At 36.8% G+C, this 18,330-nt stretch overlaps 1 protein-coding gene across 3 annotated transcripts in view; it reads left to right on the plus strand.

The window, feature by feature from the left end:
• Window positions 1-402: 402 nt before the first annotated feature.
• Nyap2 (neuronal tyrosine-phosphorylated phosphoinositide-3-kinase adaptor 2) overlaps window positions 403-18,330 on the plus strand; it is a 264,186-nt gene continuing 246,258 nt past the window's right edge. For 2 of the 3 annotated variants that reach the window (XR_004517534.1, XM_010611770.2), the window contains exons 1-2: window positions 993-1,645; window positions 9,460-9,696. Coding sequence is in view for 2 of the 3 variants with exons in the window: in XM_010611770.2 (XP_010610072.1) it covers window positions 9,476-9,696 (221 nt within the window). In the remaining variant the exon portion in view is untranslated. Of the gene's footprint in view, window positions 802-992; window positions 1,646-9,459; window positions 9,697-18,330 lie in introns of those variants that run through there. The other variant, XM_033764661.1, reaches the window with a different exon arrangement.

The following is an 18,330-nucleotide window of genomic DNA, read 5'->3' on the forward strand; positions in this document are numbered from 1 at the left end:
AATGAGCAAATAACTTCAGCAGTCAGTCTGGAGGAAGTAACGACACATATAGGTTAATTATTTCACGTATTCTTTTTGCTAAAAAAATGTGCACTCTGAGGGAGACCTTTGTTCCACATACATGTGTGCTGCGCCTGCTCCTTCCAAAGGGGTTAGTTTTGTTCTCATGCCGTGGGAGCAGGTGGCATGAAGCTGTTTTGATGAGGTTAAAAGGCTCCTCCCCTCTTTCCCGGAGCAGCAGCCCAAAGTACGTCAGCAGTAATTGTGTGCGTGGCTGGGCTGTGCAGGGAGGGAGGAGAGAGAATTGATATCAAATAAGGGTATCAAACTGAGATCCGGATGTTCCTTTTAAGTTGTTGCTCATTTTTGGTGGTCTCACCAGGGGTGAAGAGCTTATAACTTAAGCATCGTTTGCAGCAAGAATAGTCATTCTTTATGGATTCATATTTTTCTATTCCAAAGACTAAACTGGTGCTATAGTGGCTATCAGTAAAGGGGTTTCTTTACCCTCCTTTCATTTTATTATTCACTCATCAGACTTCAGCTCAGTTGGATAAAAGAGAGAGGTTCTGTTGCCTAGATGTGATGCCTTTAATGAGGATGGGAGCCCCCAGGGAGTCCAAATCCAAAGTAGAACGGTCCTGCTTTCGGGTTTCTTGCCATTTCTTCGGTTGCTTCTCTCTTTTCCATTGGGTCTAGGGAGCGGGAGCTATCCAAGGTGCTAGGATGCCGGCACCTTTGCCGCTCAGTGCAGACGGATTGCAGGAGGAGAAGAGAGAGATTACTGCTTATTTCAGAAAGGTAGGTTCTTTGTTTCAGAATCCCTGATTAATCAGCAGCAGCAGCATCAACAGACTAAGCCAGCTGGAGAGGCGAGGGAGAAGCAGGAAGGGAGGGAGTCAGGGGCAGGGAGGAGGGAGTGGAAGGAGAGAGAGAGAGAGAGAGAGAGAGAGAGAGAGAGAGAGAGAGAGAGAGAGAGAGAGGGAAAGGAGCGAGCGCGCTGGTTGTCACGGGGGAGGGATGATGCCACAAGCTAGACTGCTCTAAACCTTCTCTACGTACGGAAGTGGCAAGGAAAAAAGGCAGCTTTTTGGACGAAAGGAGACATTTAGGGAGGACGTGTCTGATTTTTTTTCCATTTATTTTTGTCTCCACAGAATATAATCAAATGAGGTACCTTAGCCAGCCTGGTGATTGCTTCGGGTCTTGTAATCAGCTGTGTGGCAAAGTGGGTAAAATCATCCAATTTCTTCCCTGCTGGACCTGGAAGGAGAGGGGCTGTGTGTTCATCCCCACCCATTAGCTGTGCCCTCTTTTCTCTGAATGTCAATTTAAGGAAGCGAGCACCTGTCTTCCACCCGTGCATCTTCCTAGCAAACTTTAAAGGCCATTTTATCCGATAGGAAGAACATCCAGAATCCTCTGATTACTAGTGATGCAGAACCTGGGATTCAACACTTTCCCTGTCCTCATACAATGCACTTTAATTGAAGAAAAACTGAGCTGAACTACAAGTCTGTTTCTTATGGTGCTGGATTACTCCTACAGAACTGCCCTGAGACCAGCGTGAGCGAGCAAGGGCTCTGGCAGACACAAGTCACCTTCTGATTATTGCACTTAGCTCTCCCTGGGGACTTGCATTTGGGTATGTATCTCATTTTTCAGATTCTCTAAGCATGCTAATTGAATCCGGCACTGCATAGATCAAGCGATCTGGTTATGAAATGCAATGGATTTTATAGTTAGAGATACTTCAAGCTGAAGTTTGCATGTTTTATTAGGTGGAGCAGAAATAAAGCCACAGTGAAGGCATCCAGAGCTTCAGTGAAGCCTCTGGCTATTTTTATTCCCTTGCCCACTGAGTTCCATTACCATGGAAATGGTAAAACCAGATTTTCATTAGTAAAATAAGCCACGTTGAATTATTAACAGCATTGAAAATATTTTCCAGGTTATTAATTGGCATTCAAGTTGTGCATGCCACCTATTTATCTACTATTCCATACCATAAATATTTTATGATAGTCTCTCAATACATTTGTGTCAGCAAGTGGGAGCCCAATTTTGCCTTCTCAAAAAAAAAAAGACATAGTACCTCAAAAATGTCAAACTACCAGATGCACACTAAGGCTGATACTGCTTCTTCCTGACTAATCAGATATAAACTTCTTTGAGAAACATAATTTAATATTGATCAATATTTAGAAGGTGTCATTAGTCTCATCATAATAAATGTTTTCTACAGAACTTTAGGTGGACTTATTTTTACTCAGGACAGATGTGTATTTTGTCGAAGTGTCTCCATTCTGATTTTTTTCAATGATATGGGAATATTATGCTAAATAAATGTAGGTGTTTCATGTTTGGATGAACCGCTATATTCAGTAATGTATATTCAGATCAGGCAATTTTAAAGTTGTTTTGCTATCCTAGAAATGTATTTTTTCTAAATACAGTAAGGAAATAAGAATAACTAGCTGAAGATGTTACAGGATATAGTTTTAGTCATTTTAACATCCAACAATTTATAATCAAGTACCGTGGAATAGTACATAGAGCAAAAATGAAAATTCACTCTATTTCTAATTTTGCACATTTTAGACACTGCTTGCATTTTTTTATATTTTTCCAAGTGCTAACTGCACAAATTAAGAGGGAAATGTGAGGCATAAATGCATAATTTATTTTATTTGCCTATGGAAAATGCAAAATATGTTATCCAGTCCAGCAAAGACAGGCACTCTGGGAAAAACATTAACAATTTAGAGAATTAGAAAACAGACCTTATAAAAATGTTTCAACTTCAGAAAGGACTAAAACTAAGTCTAAAAGCTTGAAGCTTCTGGAAAGTTTAGAAAAAGGTGTGCAAAAATTCCAGGAAAAGGAACCTTGGCTATTGTTTGAAATAAATCCGTCATAGACTCTCAGTTGAATTAGATGGTTGTATTGTCAGCAATTTATTAAACTGACTGCATCTACTTTTTAAATACTGCCTTGTAAGCGTCTGGAACCAGCTGGCCCATGGCTCCAAAAAGTACCCTAGTCACTAGCACTCTGTAGAGCCTCTAGTATTCATGGAAATGTGCATTCTCTTAAGACACTCTTGACAGGCATGTGACAATCTGGAAGGTGGATGATTTTTGATTTTTTTATTCAACCACATATAAATGATCTATGCCCATTATGCCAATTTGTGTGTGAGAGAGGGAGAGATAGTGAAGAAAAACTCCCAGAAAAGTAATCTGCTTTCTGAGAAAAAAAAGCAATCAGTGTCTTTGTAGTCCCTTCAGCAGGCTTTCTTGGTTGTAACTTCAACATTTCCCATTTTGGGCAGAACAGCTGCATTTTGATGACAGTGAGGATAAGAAAATGAGCATGATCATTTGTGGGGTTGGGGATAAAATTTTAAGCATAATCAGAGTGGAATGATAAGACAGATTATATGATTTTATAAGAAAAACAATGTTGTTTTGGTTTATATGGGTTACAGATTATAACCAGGCTATCTGGTTTGTAGATTTAGTCCCACTGTGTGAAGTCATCAAATTTTAGATTTTAGTTGGCATGATTTTTACATATGTGTATGAAGTTTGATTACATAAACAGTTATATCTCATACACAATGTGTTTTTGAATTGGTCAAGCGAATGCAAGAATGCAAGAGTGGTATTTTTCCTGCTGACCAATAATAAATAATAGTCAAAACTGCCCTGGAAAACTTTTATTGGATGAACACTGCCTGGCGCAATATGACTCTGACTCAGGAAGGGTGCACTGACTGGAGTGGCAGGGAAAATTAAATTTTAATAGCAAATTCTAATATATTCTTTCGGCATTAAAACAAATGTTGTTTGAAAACCTCAGAAATACATAAAGGATAGAGACTAGAAGCTTTTCCCATCTGCAAATAGAATAAAAATATGCATACAAAGTAAAAGTAAAATGCTTGTGTATTTCCTGTGTGTATTACATTCTTCCTGTTCATCACAATTACCATTGTAATAATGGCCCAAAATGAATTTTACCATATTCTTTTCATAAGCTTATCTGACAGGGTTAACTATGGACTAAAATTTAGAAAGCTTCCTATGGAACTTCAGTCTTATGGAGTACTTCTCTCCCAAACCGGAGCTTTTGATTCTTCTACCAATCAGTATAGATGGCAAATACCCAGGTAAATGAAGTTGCAACAACTTTACATTGTGCAAAACCAAAGTTTCAGAAGGAGAACAGCTTCATTTAAGACATTTTGAGTGAGCACTAAGAAGATAAAAAGATCTAGCATGTCTAAGATGGGAGGACTTGTTCATTCACAAGATCCCAATACATAGAGGACCCTGCTTTTGGAAAATGCAAGTACAAGGTCCATTGTAATCTCTACATGATAAGCTGCTGTACACATCCACCTGAGCCAGGCTTTTCAAAACAGGCATGGTTGATATCAAAGTGCACAGAATTACACCAGTGGGGGAATTTGTTCTGAATTATAAGCAAAAGGGAGTGAAGTGATTAAATATAAGTGAGAGGAATTTGGCATTCTGAATATTTATCTGACTCCCTTTGTACATCTTCTCTTCAACAACAACCTATAACTAATAAAAAGTCTTTTGTGTCATAGGGAGCTCAGTCGAGACAAAGGTTGATACCACATTCAATATCCTTTGTAAATTGAGACTATTCATAATTGTTACTTTAATTGACCGAGAATATATTCCACATAAATGCATGATTTAATTAACTTTATTGCAGATATAGATAGATAGTTACTTTAACAATGAGTATTCTGGAATGTTATAGCTTCGGTGTTCCTTGAATAGAAACAATAGTTACAGGAAAAAATAATTTTTAAATTTTATGTCCCTTAAAATTCCATTTGGACATAATTAGTTTATATTCCCTATGTGCACATAAAGGAGAGTTTTATATCTGTAGAAATGATTTCAAAGAAAAGTAATGCTACTTTAAACCCTAGGTTCAGCATTGATAAGAACAGTGATGGCTTTACATAGAAGAAAATAATAAAGCGATTAACTCAGTGTAAAGTTAAATGTTTTAGATCGGATGGTAACAAGCCTATGGACACAGACTGGTGTATTCTGGCTGAAATGAGTGAAATTTCAAGTTTGGGGAAGTGTAACAATATTATACAAAGTAACCTTTGAGAAGGGTGTGGTCAATAGGATACAGTATAATCAACAAAGTGAAAGAACAGAATAAAGCTAAAAAAATTTATAGCCACCATTTGTACTTAAGCCAGTCTTTGTAGCTCTTATGTGATCATTCACCACTGTATAATTCTATACATGGTAAATTAAATATTAAACAAAAGGAGTTTGTTGTGAATGCAGAATACACCTGTGGAGAAAAGATGAAGGCATGGAGTGATGTGCAGATTGTGTAGGGATTCTGACCCGGTCATTTAGGTGGCTTCCCAGAAAGATTTCCTAACATGAACCACAAGTGTTGGTCACAAATTCCAAGAAATACATACAGGATGCTGTATTACTTGGACTAGTACTATACATTTGAAGATAATATTTCTGTCTTTAATATAAAGGCCAGACACTGGACCGGTTTCTAGCCATTACTCCAGGAGAGTAGATAGGCAGGGCTAACATCTCTAATTTGTTTTCAGCCAATCTGGCTGAGGATATTTAGTGGTTCAATCAAAAGGACTTCCCCTGTCCTACTCACTCTGGTGTCATTATCTCATACCCTAATTAGTTAGCAATTTAGTAAAGTAAATTCTTACTTCTTGATACATCTAAATGTGTGGCTTTGAGGAGCAGGCCTCATTTGCCTCTTAACAAATATGGTCTTCTAAAATGCCAACTTTAGTCCAGCCTTTGTGGAATACCCACATACAGATGCCATGCAAGGGGAGGGAAATAATTAGATTTAATGTCCAACATTCAAACCACATCTGAGTCTTTGATGATATAGAACATATGATACTCAACACCTATCTTAGTTGTAAATAATTATTTCTGAAAGACAAAAAGATCCATGGTCTCACTTGTTTGTCCTCAGTACATCCAATGGTAACAGTTGTAGCAAGGTAGATAACACGAGGTCCGCTCTTCTTTGGGGAGGCTTTGAATCTAATCACTGTGAATCAACTAAGGTTCAGTTCCCTGAGAAATCCCTTTAGCTTGGAAGGGCAGAGTCCAAGGATTTAAGAGATGGGATAAGCTTTGTGGTACATAGGTCCTACTTCCCTTATTTTCTAGATGTAGACAATAGGGACAAGGGATAAGTAGTAAATCAAGAAACATTTGATTGGTGGGGAAATGTGTTAATTCCGATTTTGCCCATTGGTACATCTGTGATTTAGGAAGGTGATCTACTCAAATATCCTGGTCATCTGTGTTTCAAAGTACAATTATGATGATCCAGGAGTTATCTTATTACTAAATATAATCTTGTACACAGTTAGGAATTAGGCAAAATATCAGTTAGGAATGTTGCTGACAATTACGATCATGTTATTGAACACTTGTACATGCATTTTTTGACTGAATCCTTAGAACCCAAGTCTGTTTCAACCACCATTTTTTCAGTGTAGAAAATAGAACTTAGTGATGTTAATTAGTTCCCACCTCATAGACTCGAAGGTTCCTTAGTTTGGGTATTTGGGCCTTACTACAAAACTTTTCATCCTTGTCCATTCAGGCTGCTTCACAGCCTCCCCTCCATCACAAACTAGCTTCTATGTAAGGAGGAGCAAACACACAAAAAAATGTGATGGCTAAAGATTGGCCAGATCATAGTCAGTGTTTTGTTGGTTTGTTTCTTAACACAGCATCTCACTATGTAGCCCAGGCTGCCCTTGAATTGGCAATCCTCTTGCCTCAGCCTCCTGAGTGCCAGGATTATAGGTACCTGCCACTATTCATGCTGCTTAGTCAAGTCTTGAAGGCTGCATACAATTGTTGCAAAGTGCTACTTGTTTACCCTTAAAAATGATAAAAAATAAAACATGTATGGACAAATAATGAAGTTCCCCTGAATCAGTGCCCTGATCATACATAATATAATTAATTACTGTTCACTTCTACTGCATTGTGGACATATAGAAGGACACAATTCTGCTTTAATTAGTATCTGGTTTAAAATAGTTGCTCAATAAATACTTGAAAAAAATGAATATTCATAGAATTAATCTCTTCTGAAAAATGACAGGAGTATTTATAGAAAAATCAGTCCTGCTTTCAAAGTGTGAAATTTTACTAGATCTTATGGTTGATTTTTATTTCAAAAGTGTTCCTCTTCATTTAAAAATTATATGACAATCTTTAGTATAAACATTTTGAGTTAATATCATTTAATATTTTGGGAGAACAAAAATAATTTAAAAACCCGAACAGTTGAAAGACCACATACTAATGCTACTAATGTTCACAGGTTAACAATTAACCTTGTTAATACATAGGGTATATAAACTGTATGAAATTATTGGTGTCATTTAGCTTGGGGGAAAACTTCATGGAGAAAATTAAAATCTCTGGATGACAATGTCTCATGCAACTGGGAAATATATAATTTTGCTAGAGGGCAGACTGGGTGTGATTGTCACCAGCCTGAGGCATTATCTCGGGAACCCTTGTGACACGAGCTTGGGTGGCTTAACTTCAGTAAAATTAATTGCTACAAAGTTAGGCTGATCGGGTTTTATCCAGGCACCTCTAATACTGAAGTCCTAGGTAGAAGCAAATTCCCGATAGTGGTAATATTTTATCTGTCCCCAAAGTTCAATTGTTTGCAAGAGTAATTTCATCTTTCTGTGTGCACACCACTTAAGCATCTAATCTGATGGAATGATATTAAAATGCAATTCAATCATATTAGACAGTGGGACTGAAAAGATCATTTCATCTCTGACCCAATAGGGCTTAGAAAAAAGCAAAACAATACAAATTTAGCATAACAAAAAATTTAAGTCAACAAATGATTCTATACAGGATCCATTTGTACATATTCTTTGGGAAGAAATTCTTAAATTCAAAAATGAGTTGACTGGCAGCTGAAAGGCTGATAAACTTTGATGAGAAGTAAAATTCTCATAGCTATAATCTAGGCTATGAATATGGTTATAGTTTAAAAAGAGAAAGATGGTGAATTGTAATAGAAAGACATGAAAGCCTGAAACTTTTACATTAAATAGATGTGTTTTCAAAATAAATCTGTTAGACTTGTGAAGAAAGTACAAGATGTAAGGTAGTTTATAACTTTAACTGGAAAATGTTTTCCTTGTGTAATTGGTTTTGCTTTTTAAATCTGATTCAGTTGTACCAATTTTTAAAGCCATCTTAACCTAAAAGAAAAAAAAATTATATAATTAATGTAACTTTGTTTTTATTTCATTTTTTCACTATAGTACAATTTTGCTAAACCTTTGCTGCAATTATTTGGAAACCTCCTTTTTGAGACATGAAGATTTTCATAGCCCATTTGTTCATCCATCCACCCATCCACACATCCACATTCATTCATTTAATATTTTCATTTCTGACAATCTTTCTCTAGTAGTTTTATTATATTATCTAAATTTAAACGCATATTTTTGTTGATTTCTACTCCAAGTCCTTTCATACACACTTGTTTTAATCATGACAGCCACTGAAGTTTATTACCATTATTATTTTATAGATGACAATAATATCTACTGGTTGAAAGGCCCATGTTTTCAATTTTGTTTTGTTTTGATTGTTTCTCAGTAATATTCTCTGTAGTTTAAGTTTTTATACCTTTATTTAGTGATGGTACAACAACTTATCCCCACTACTTGAATTACCAGACTGGTCTGGATTAACCTGGTCCTGGTGACTTACAACATTTGACTGAGTACAATGTATGGTAAAGCCATTATAGAGGACCATTATATAATATAAAAGGAATTGTCTTCAATAAAGATTACAATAGAAATATAATGTCTTTATCTTTGAATCAGTGCTGTAATGTTTTGTACAAACTGTTCAGATGTATAAATTTTATTTTAAATTTTTAAAGAAAACACATGTAAGATTTTCCCAACGAATTTTTTTATTTGAAATTGGCCAGAAACATTTTTATGACAATGAAAGATACATAAAACTTTGATCTGATATAACTTACTGGTGTAAGAACACATTTTTGAGAAACAAAATCATGACTAGTTATGTAAACCAAATATTTATCTTCACATGCAGTATTTATATTTTCTCATCCCTTTGCAATACACAACCTATGGTCTTCATCCTGCTTCTGTTGCTTCTTTGAGGGAGTATCTGATGCTCAGGTAGCCCTCATTTAATATTTCTTCAAATACCGCAGTGCCTGTAATTTCTAATAAAACTTTTTCTCAAATGGATTTTACCATAAGCGATGGAAACCTGACCTGACAAAATGTTAACGGCCATAACCAGAAAATTGCTTTTTATCCCTACTTAGTTAAGGATGCAATGTGTTCTCACCTCGCAGGAAGAGTTCCTTTCACATGATTCCCTCCAAGATGATGAGTGTGAACCCTGAGGGAGATCCTTTGGACAACTTTCTACAGTACATCGAGGATATGGGCATGAAGGCATACGATGGCCTGGTTATTCAGAACGCATCCGACATTGCTAGAGAGAACGATCGTTTGAGAAATGAAACAAACTTGGCCTATCTGAAGGAGAAGAATGAAAAGCGCCGAAGGCAAGAAGAAGCAATAAAACGGTAAGTAGAAATCAACGCTTTGGGCGAGGGTGGCACCTGAGGTGATCTGCAAGTGCTACGGAGGCCGTGGCATCACCTGATGGAGAAGGGTCTCTCAGCAGAGGTGGCTAGGCGTGACGAGAGAAGGGACAGGAAAACCTGCAGGAATCCCTGCCTTAGTTAAGGAAAGCTGTTTACTGTGTGTGCATGTGGAAGCACAGATGGGCTGGGGCAAGAAATCAGTTCCTTTTGAATAAGAGCTGGTGCTCAACTACCTCATGGTAAAAGCACAAGGGAACACGTAAACACCTTACTAGCGTCAATTTGATGAAAAGTCCCACCTTTCGTGTCCTTCGTTTATAGTCCTTACCTTACAATAGGGTTCATCTTCTTCCTAGAATAGAACCAACCAGGCCTCATCAGTAATTACAGGTCTGTGAGCCTCGGAAGGCAGGTGGAATCATCAGTGTGTGCACACTGTGCAGAGTTTTAAGGCTACTACATCTCTAATGCCAAGTGCCCTAGGTTTGTTCAAATAAAATTACCTTTATGATGCCAAACCTACCAGCTGCAAGTTAATGAGCACAGACTGCAGCCTTCCAAATTGCTGTGAAGCTGCGCACGGCACTGACACAATCTATGGATTTTTTAAAAAGAATGTTACGGTGTTTTCAGGGTGTCTGTGTGTGGGGGGGTTATTGTTGTTGTGGTGGTTGTTTTTGTGGTACAGGGAGACCCATGTTCTGTTTGATGGAGTCCTGCTTTGCCATTGGATTCTATTCAGCAAAAGCCCAACATATAGGAAATAATTTGTATCAATTAGCAGGGTAAAGGAATGATAAAAGTTAAGATATTCTGATAATTCATTGTAGATTTCTCATCTAATTTTGTACTAATACTTTCGCCTACTCTGTGAGTACCATGATTTAAGGAATATGAAATATTCTTTTAAGATGAATGATATATGTTTAGAAAGAAGCTAAAGGTGTTGCACTAGTCCAATCAGTTAGTAGAAAATAATACTCTCTTAGAACTTTTTTCTGTAAATAAAGTAAGAAAGTAGACTCCTGTGTACACGTGAACATTTTACTTTAGTTTTGCAACTGAGTTTTGAAAAATTCAAAACAGAAAGGATAGCTGATGTGATTTCTAAATAACTTCAGTTCTATAATCTAAACTCTCCTAATATTGGTATAAAATCTCAACAATTAATTGCTTTTATAAATAGGTAAATAAAATGACTTACTGAATCATTTGCATATGTCTACAACTAGCTTCTGTGTTTAATTAGCAGCATTTAACAAGTTTCTACCTAAAGAACCATAGATACTGACAAAAATGCCTAAAATTTAGGTGGCTTACTGTTGAGTATTCAAAGGGATATAACCAACAACTTGGAGGAAGTCTAAAGTGCAAGGAACATTGTAGCAGGAGACACAGCAAAACCACTACTGAAAAATCAGAGGTCTAGAAAATCCCGTTATGTAATCTAGATTTTGGTGAATTGGTTACTAATATTAGTGAAGTAATATTTTCCTCAATTATTCTATGTACTGTAAAAATAAAAATGATCCATTTCACATATTGAATTGAAAAAGCCATAAATTATCTGAGGACATTTATTTCTACATCCATCCTTCAGCAAAAAGATAAAACTTCAGCTAGTTTGAGTATAGTGCAAAATCTGGGAGTAAATCACCCTCTAATTTGTTCTAATTGTGAGAAAGCACAGTGTTTTGTAGTAGGACAGCAGTAGTAAACGTGGTATAAGGTAATGAAGTTATGGGCTTTGTGATACATGAAATACAGGAGTTGAGTAAGAGAAAAAAACAAGAGTGGTTCTCAAGTTGTTCTGCTGGGTTTTGTTGTTGTTACTGTTGCTTTTTGTTTGTTTGCTGTTGCTTCAACTAGCAGAAGGTTTCCCTTTAATGAAATTGTAAAAACTAAAATGGAATCAAATTTAAGGTTGATGCCACGTGGGTGACAGTGGTTAAGCTTTGGTGTCAACTTTGTCAAGGGCTTAACTACTCAAGTAGAGATTCTCGAGTGTCGGCGAGACACAAAAAAAGAAAAAGAAAAAAGAAAACAATCTGACATAATAGAAATTAAACCTGGAGGTCTAAACATGAGAGTCAGAGTCCATAAGCTTCATATTTGAGAGCCTAGATGGAGACAACTGGGACTTAAATTGAGATGGAGATTGTCAGGGAACCCAGAAATATTCTTTGGGTGCCTATTGGCTCACACAATAGTAACAACAGAGATATCCAGTATGACTGGTAAGACCAGAAGACCCACAGAGATTGGGCTGCCTCAAAGTATGGAGTGCTAGAGATTTTGTTCATAAATCAAATATGAGGGAGCCTGAGGACTGACCACATTAGTGGTGTTAGGAACAATTTCTCTGGAGAGTTGGGAGTAAAAGTCATAAGGAAAAGGGAAGAAAGGAATGAAACAGAATATAGAGATCTATTTAGAGGATTTCTGAGTCTAGAAGTAATATAAAAATATGTGGTTGCAGAAGCCCATACAATTTGTGCAACTTATGGCAATTCAAAAACCATTTTCATCCCAAAGAGAGAGGAGAGTATTAGCATAATTTATATGTTGATGTAAATAAGGCCAATGGCAAGCAAAATATTAATGACCGAGGAGAGGGAGACAAACTGACGGTGAGAACTTTTTTGAATAGGTGGGAAGAGAGGGATTTGGGATGGAGCACAGACAGTTAAGCCACCATAAAAGAAAAGACACCACAGTGTGTGTGTGTGCATGAATGACGACTGAAAGAAGGAAGGGTAGAAAGCAGCCCAGCCCTCAAACCTGGTCTGGCAAAGCCAATAGCCTAGACGGAGATCAGGAGCCAAACTATGGAAGCGTAATGTGTAGCAAAACAAGACTATTTGCAAAAAACTAGAAGGTATGGAAACAGAAGGCAGAATTACTGAGCAGCCCCATTTCCACTTTCCTCCAAATGCTTCAGAAACTGAAGCTGCAGAATGGAATGAACAGCAGGATCTGGAGCCTCCGTCCAAGCTGTCCTTAGAAAGTAGCGTACCAGGAAGATAACAGAGCATGTCACAGCAGGGTCACCTGCAGCCATGAGCCTCACTCAGTAGGACTCACTCCCTTAAAGGTAGCAAGGTGGAAAGCCAGGTGCTCATGGTAGATTCGACCAAGTGCACTGTGGAAAATAGTCATTTATAGGGTATGCCTCAAACCTCAGTGCGGTCCCTCATACATTTTATTACTGTCCCAAGAATGGAAAGATGTGATATGTGTCTTGCTGTCTCCAACTCAGCTCTGTATCAGTCACCCTACCCCAGATATTTTTCTCGAATTCCAATTTAAAGGTCTAATTATATTTGAAAGAATCAGAATGCTAGTAGAGCTTCTTAGATTGTTGAAAATTCTCAGTTTTCTCCCCTGTCCCGATATTGTTGGGAGAAGAGGGGTTGGGGAGAGAAATGTAAAAGAAGCCAGACAAGCGGAAACTGGATGGGAAGAGGAGATCAAGCCCTCTCACATTGCCCTATGACAAGACTGGCCATATTTATCTTACCAAGTGTTTTTCTCACCAAGTAATCCAGCTCAGCATTATCGTTGCCCAAATCCACTTTTATTTTTTGCTCATATGATGATCAATGTCCTGGAATTTTGACAATTTAAAAATAATGATAACCTCTTATTCCGTCGTCACTTTTGGAATCACTTCAACTTTCTTAATGAGAATGTGTGTTTTAAATATTTTAAGAAAACCCAAAGCAAAACTTTAATCATACAGGTATTTTTAGGTTCCAGGAAGGGCAGCAAACACAGAATACTCATACATAAATTTAACACATAGTTTAACATTTTTAACCATATGATTTATATCCAATAGAGAGAATTCAACATGGCAATAATGAACACAGGGTAGTTAACTAGTTAATGTGAACACAGCTAGTTCATGTGTCTACCAAAAGCCCTCTTCCGTATAAGCTATGATTTAATATGTAGAATGTAAATGCCAAACTCTAAACATGAAGCATGTCTGACCGTGAAAAGGCATTGATGGTACTTCTCTGTGAAATTCTCCACTTGCAATTTCAGAAATGCCCAGAAAGCCAAGGATTGCTTAAAAAATGGAAATAGAATTTTGTATGCTTGACCTTCTGGATCACATATGTGCTGAAATGCCTTTTATGCAGAAGCTGGGAAGCTTAAAACACTGATCTCTGAAAAAAAAGAAGATCCTCATCACTTTCCCAGGGAATCTAAGTCACTTAGGCTTTCCGAGTCCAGTTCCTTATTTTTAAACTACCTTGAGCACTTGTCACTATTAACTTTCTTGTTCCTTCATTTCCATTTCTCACATGAGATTTTCCTGGAAGGGCTTGCTGAGTGAAAAATACTAAATAAATAAAAAGTGATGCTGCTAGTGCTTTTCTTAACAGCTTCACATAACATTTGGTGAGAAAGAAAGATTTAAAGGAGAAAAATTAATGGAAAAATGAAAAAAATTATTTCAATAGCTCATTTTTTATTTTATGCAATACATTTAGATATTGATAAAGAAAACACAAAATAGTTTTCCTTATGAAAAATAAAGCAAAATGTCATAATAAACTAAGTAGAGAATAACAATGGTTAATAAATTGTGTATTAGGATTTTAAAAGAATGTCCAAAAAGTTACTTAATAGTTGTCAATAAAAGACTCTCACAAAGACAAAACAAACCTTTTATAGGGTAAGCCTTTCTTTTTCTTTTTTTTTTTTTTTGGTTTTTTGTGACAGGGTCTCACTACGTAGTTTAGAATGACCTGGAACTCACTTTGTAGCCCAGGCTGATCTAGAACTAACACTGATCCTCCTACCTCAGCCTCCTGAGTGCAGGGATTACAGGTGTGCGCCACCATGCCCAGTTTAAACCTTTCTTTTCAAAGAAAAAAAAAACTAGTGACATAATTCAACAAATTAACATATATCTTAAAATATTTTAGAAACAACAGAATATGTATTTGGGGGGATTATTTGAACTCCCTCCTTTCTATATACCTAACTCCTGTTTTATCTTTGTTTTCTGCTATTTTAAAACAAATGGCTTTGTGCAGGAATGGTTAGATGAGATTTATTTTTTATTAAAAAGCTTATATGAAATAAATCAGACATTGAACACCTATGTCCTCCAATCAGTGAGTTCAAGTACATGTGTGTAGGGAAAACGTAAGAAAAATATATAATCACATCGAACTATTGACATGGCTCAGGGTCCAGCCAATCAGAAGGCAGCTAACTGACCAATGACATCAGAGTCTGGTCACAACCTGTAAGGCAGTGCTTAGCTGCACCTGTGAATCTTGGTCTTTATTGGAGGTTCTTTATTTATAGACAACACCTTGTTCAGGTCACTAAGTAAAAGACATTTCCCAAAGGGGACTGATTGGGCAATGGAAAGATCATCCAATGCACCAAAAGTAGCCATCATGTCCTAGGTCCACTAGGTCCGCTAGGTCCTAATTACCATTAGGTCCTTCACCCCATTTTTTTCTCTGAATCGTAGAATGAGTTACCTCACCACCTGAGATTGTTATTAGACATAGTATTTTGAAAAACATAGAAAATGTCCCCTACCTTAGAAGCAGCAAGAAAAGAATTGCTGCTGTTATATATTTTCTCAACCACAACTTCTAATGTAGGAAGGGGCAGGACTGTTTTTCTAATGAAACAAATGCTACATTAGTAAAATTTCCCCAAATATTGTGAGCCTGGAAAACAGTTCTCAATTTGAGCAAAGTGGTTCTGACACAAAGGACTACTTAGGCTGATTAGCAATGTCTCTATTCCCTGTGGATGCCCTCGAGGGATCTATATGAGGTTATATTTCCTCTTTAAAAGTGACAGTCAGAAATGGAATTAGATTACTTACAGCTGCCTTCAAAAATACATGCAATTGCATATTAGTGTGTATACTTGGAAGTATTTTTATCTAAAGGTTCCAGAATTTCTGTTGTGAAAAGAGAACAGAAGACTACAAAAATTCATCTTTTGGACTATGGCGAAAAACAATGTAAAAATTAAAATAGCTGCTTTTCCTGTAGTAGCACATTGTTGACCTCAAGAGCAAATGTTTGTGATAGCAAAGTTGTATATTGGAAAAATCTTTAAACAATTCCCTTACCAAAAACAGTAATTGCACAGAGTGCTCCTATTTAATGAAAGTCAATAGTTCCATAAATCCTTTTTAGATATATATGGTTTTTGGAATTATACCCGTGATTTGTGATAGAAGAGCTTATGGGGAAATAAGGAACATTTTTGAATTATATTTTAGGGAATAACAGACCACTCAGTGAAGCATGAATAGCTCCTTCGGTCTCCAAAGGCTAATGTCATTGGATCTGTTTTCCCGGAAGCCATGTAGAAAAATGAAACATCCTATTTGTATGTCAGAAGCAGAGGTGAAGCTCCCTTGCAAGGGTGAAGATTGTTAAAAGGACAAAGATTCAGAAACATAATGGTCAGCGATTAGGCCTACTCAAGAGCTAGCCTCAGAGTATATAGAAATACTTTCCAGGCAGTGTACAAAGACTCTACAGCTAGCCATAGTGCCTGTGCTTGGAAAAGCAAAGGAAAGAAAGCCCTCTGCATTACCATCTAGAAGTAAACTCAAAGCTGCCACACATCAGGGTCCAGCTGCCATGATTGCACTGATCTGATCGGATGTGAATTTCTGACCTAATTTTGCTGCAGGACTTGGTGCTCAGGCAGAGAAAACAAGGTTAATGTGTTGATAAGGGGCGAGATTAAACAGCAGACAGTATCTTAATAACCCTCTCTCGTTTCAGCTTCCTCTTGTGCTTGTGATTAATTTGAATCACTTTTCTTTTAATCAGTTCAGAGGACCACAAGCTGCTTTGCTTGTTTTTATGTTAAAATAGAGCATCCGGATTATCTTTCTCAAAGCTCAACAAGATATTCAAAATGGGAGCAATTTTGGTTGTGATAGCAAATGCATGAGGAGGTTTTTGATTCACAGAACCATGTCAGAGAGAAAATTCAGTAACTTACCTTGACCATCCCTCATTGTTTCCTCTTTATTAAGCCAAAAGCAGCATCTACTAGGGTGATTCTAAATTAAGTAGTTTATTAACCATATTCTATGAATTTTTCTGTGCTAGTAATGAAAATTAGCATTTCTGAACATATATCTAAAGGTGCCTTATGCAAATCAAGTGGAGTGTCTTGATGGCCTATTGTTTTCAGTAAGGGTCTCCAACTATCCCAAGATAAATTAATGCAAACATCAGAATCCATCCATCTGCAATTTATGATGTGCTCACATTTGAAACAGTGAGGACTATAGTTCTCAAATTCAGTCACCCATTGGGACAGATTAGAGCATCGAACTGGAGCCTTGAGGGCTCTGTTAGGGTTACCCTCCTCCAAACTCCCTTGACCCACTTTTTCCAGAGCCATTATCACTCTTGTTTTTTTCTTTTTTTTTTAATTATATCCTGGACCTAGCACTGCCTTTCCATTTGAAGAAGCTCAGTGCCTGTTCTATATCTGAAATAGAGACAGATGTTGGTGAGAGGAGGGGCTTTTCAGAACAGAGCTACACACGGGCCAGTCAGTCAGCCCAAGGACTGGACTCTCAAAGTATGAAGGATACCATTGAGGGGAAGAGGGAACCTCCTGAATGCCTAGCCCTGATTAAGCTGAATGATTGAAAAGAAACCCATTGGAAAGTTGAAGGTAATTTTTCTTTTAGAAGTATTTATTGTTAAATATATAGAGATAATTATAGATTCTTTAACAGTCATCATCTATCTAAGGCTATTTCATATATTGTTTAGGTTGTTGTAGGCTATTCTCATTCCTTTAACTAAAAACTTCCTTTATAAAATGCTTTAAAGAACAGAAAAGTGAATTAAATGATTATGAAGGAAGGCTGTGAGTCAGTGGAGTTTCTTAAAATGCAATATCTCCTGGAGAACAGGACTAAGATAATAGACAGAGCCACGGAGTGCAGCTGGAGCATGCTAATAACACCTTCCCATGGCTCCTGTCCCACCTTAAGGTAGCCTGAAGAAAAATCTTTGTAAATGTATGGGTTGCTTGTAAATTAACTTTAATCATGAAGAAATAGAGACAAATCAAGCCTTCCCCAAATGAACCACTGGTCAGAGAACATGCTTCTAGTTAAATACTCTTCATAGTGACGCTCATATATGGAAATACACAACAGAATATGCATGCCCATGCTGGAATATAAATGTAATGAGCCTTCCAGGAAGTGAAAGAAAAAAGGTCACTTAAAAGAAAAAAAAAAAAAGAGTAAGAAAAAAAAAGAAAAGCACTTTCAATAATTTGCAGAAGAAATGTTTTTTTCAAAAAATATAAAAGATCAGCATTTAAAAATCCATCATTTTAATTAGTAAATTGCATTTCAGTGTCTGATTTGGCATTAAGTATATCACTCATCACATTCTGATTTTCGAATAAGAAATAAAGTGGTTCATTACTGAATGAAGAGACTTACCAGGGAGACTTAATTTTCAATCAGGCTTATATTTATATTGCTGTGTGGCTATTTTGTTTTTATTTATTTTTTTTACTATGCACTTATTGAGCATCTACTCTATGTCAGACATTACTATAGGTGCCTAGGAC

This window comes from Fukomys damarensis, unplaced genomic scaffold (assembly GCF_012274545.1).
Source record: "Fukomys damarensis isolate Sample0158 unplaced genomic scaffold, DMR_v1.0_HiC HiC_scaffold_16, whole genome shotgun sequence".
Taxonomy (NCBI): Eukaryota; Metazoa; Chordata; class Mammalia; order Rodentia; family Bathyergidae; genus Fukomys; species Fukomys damarensis.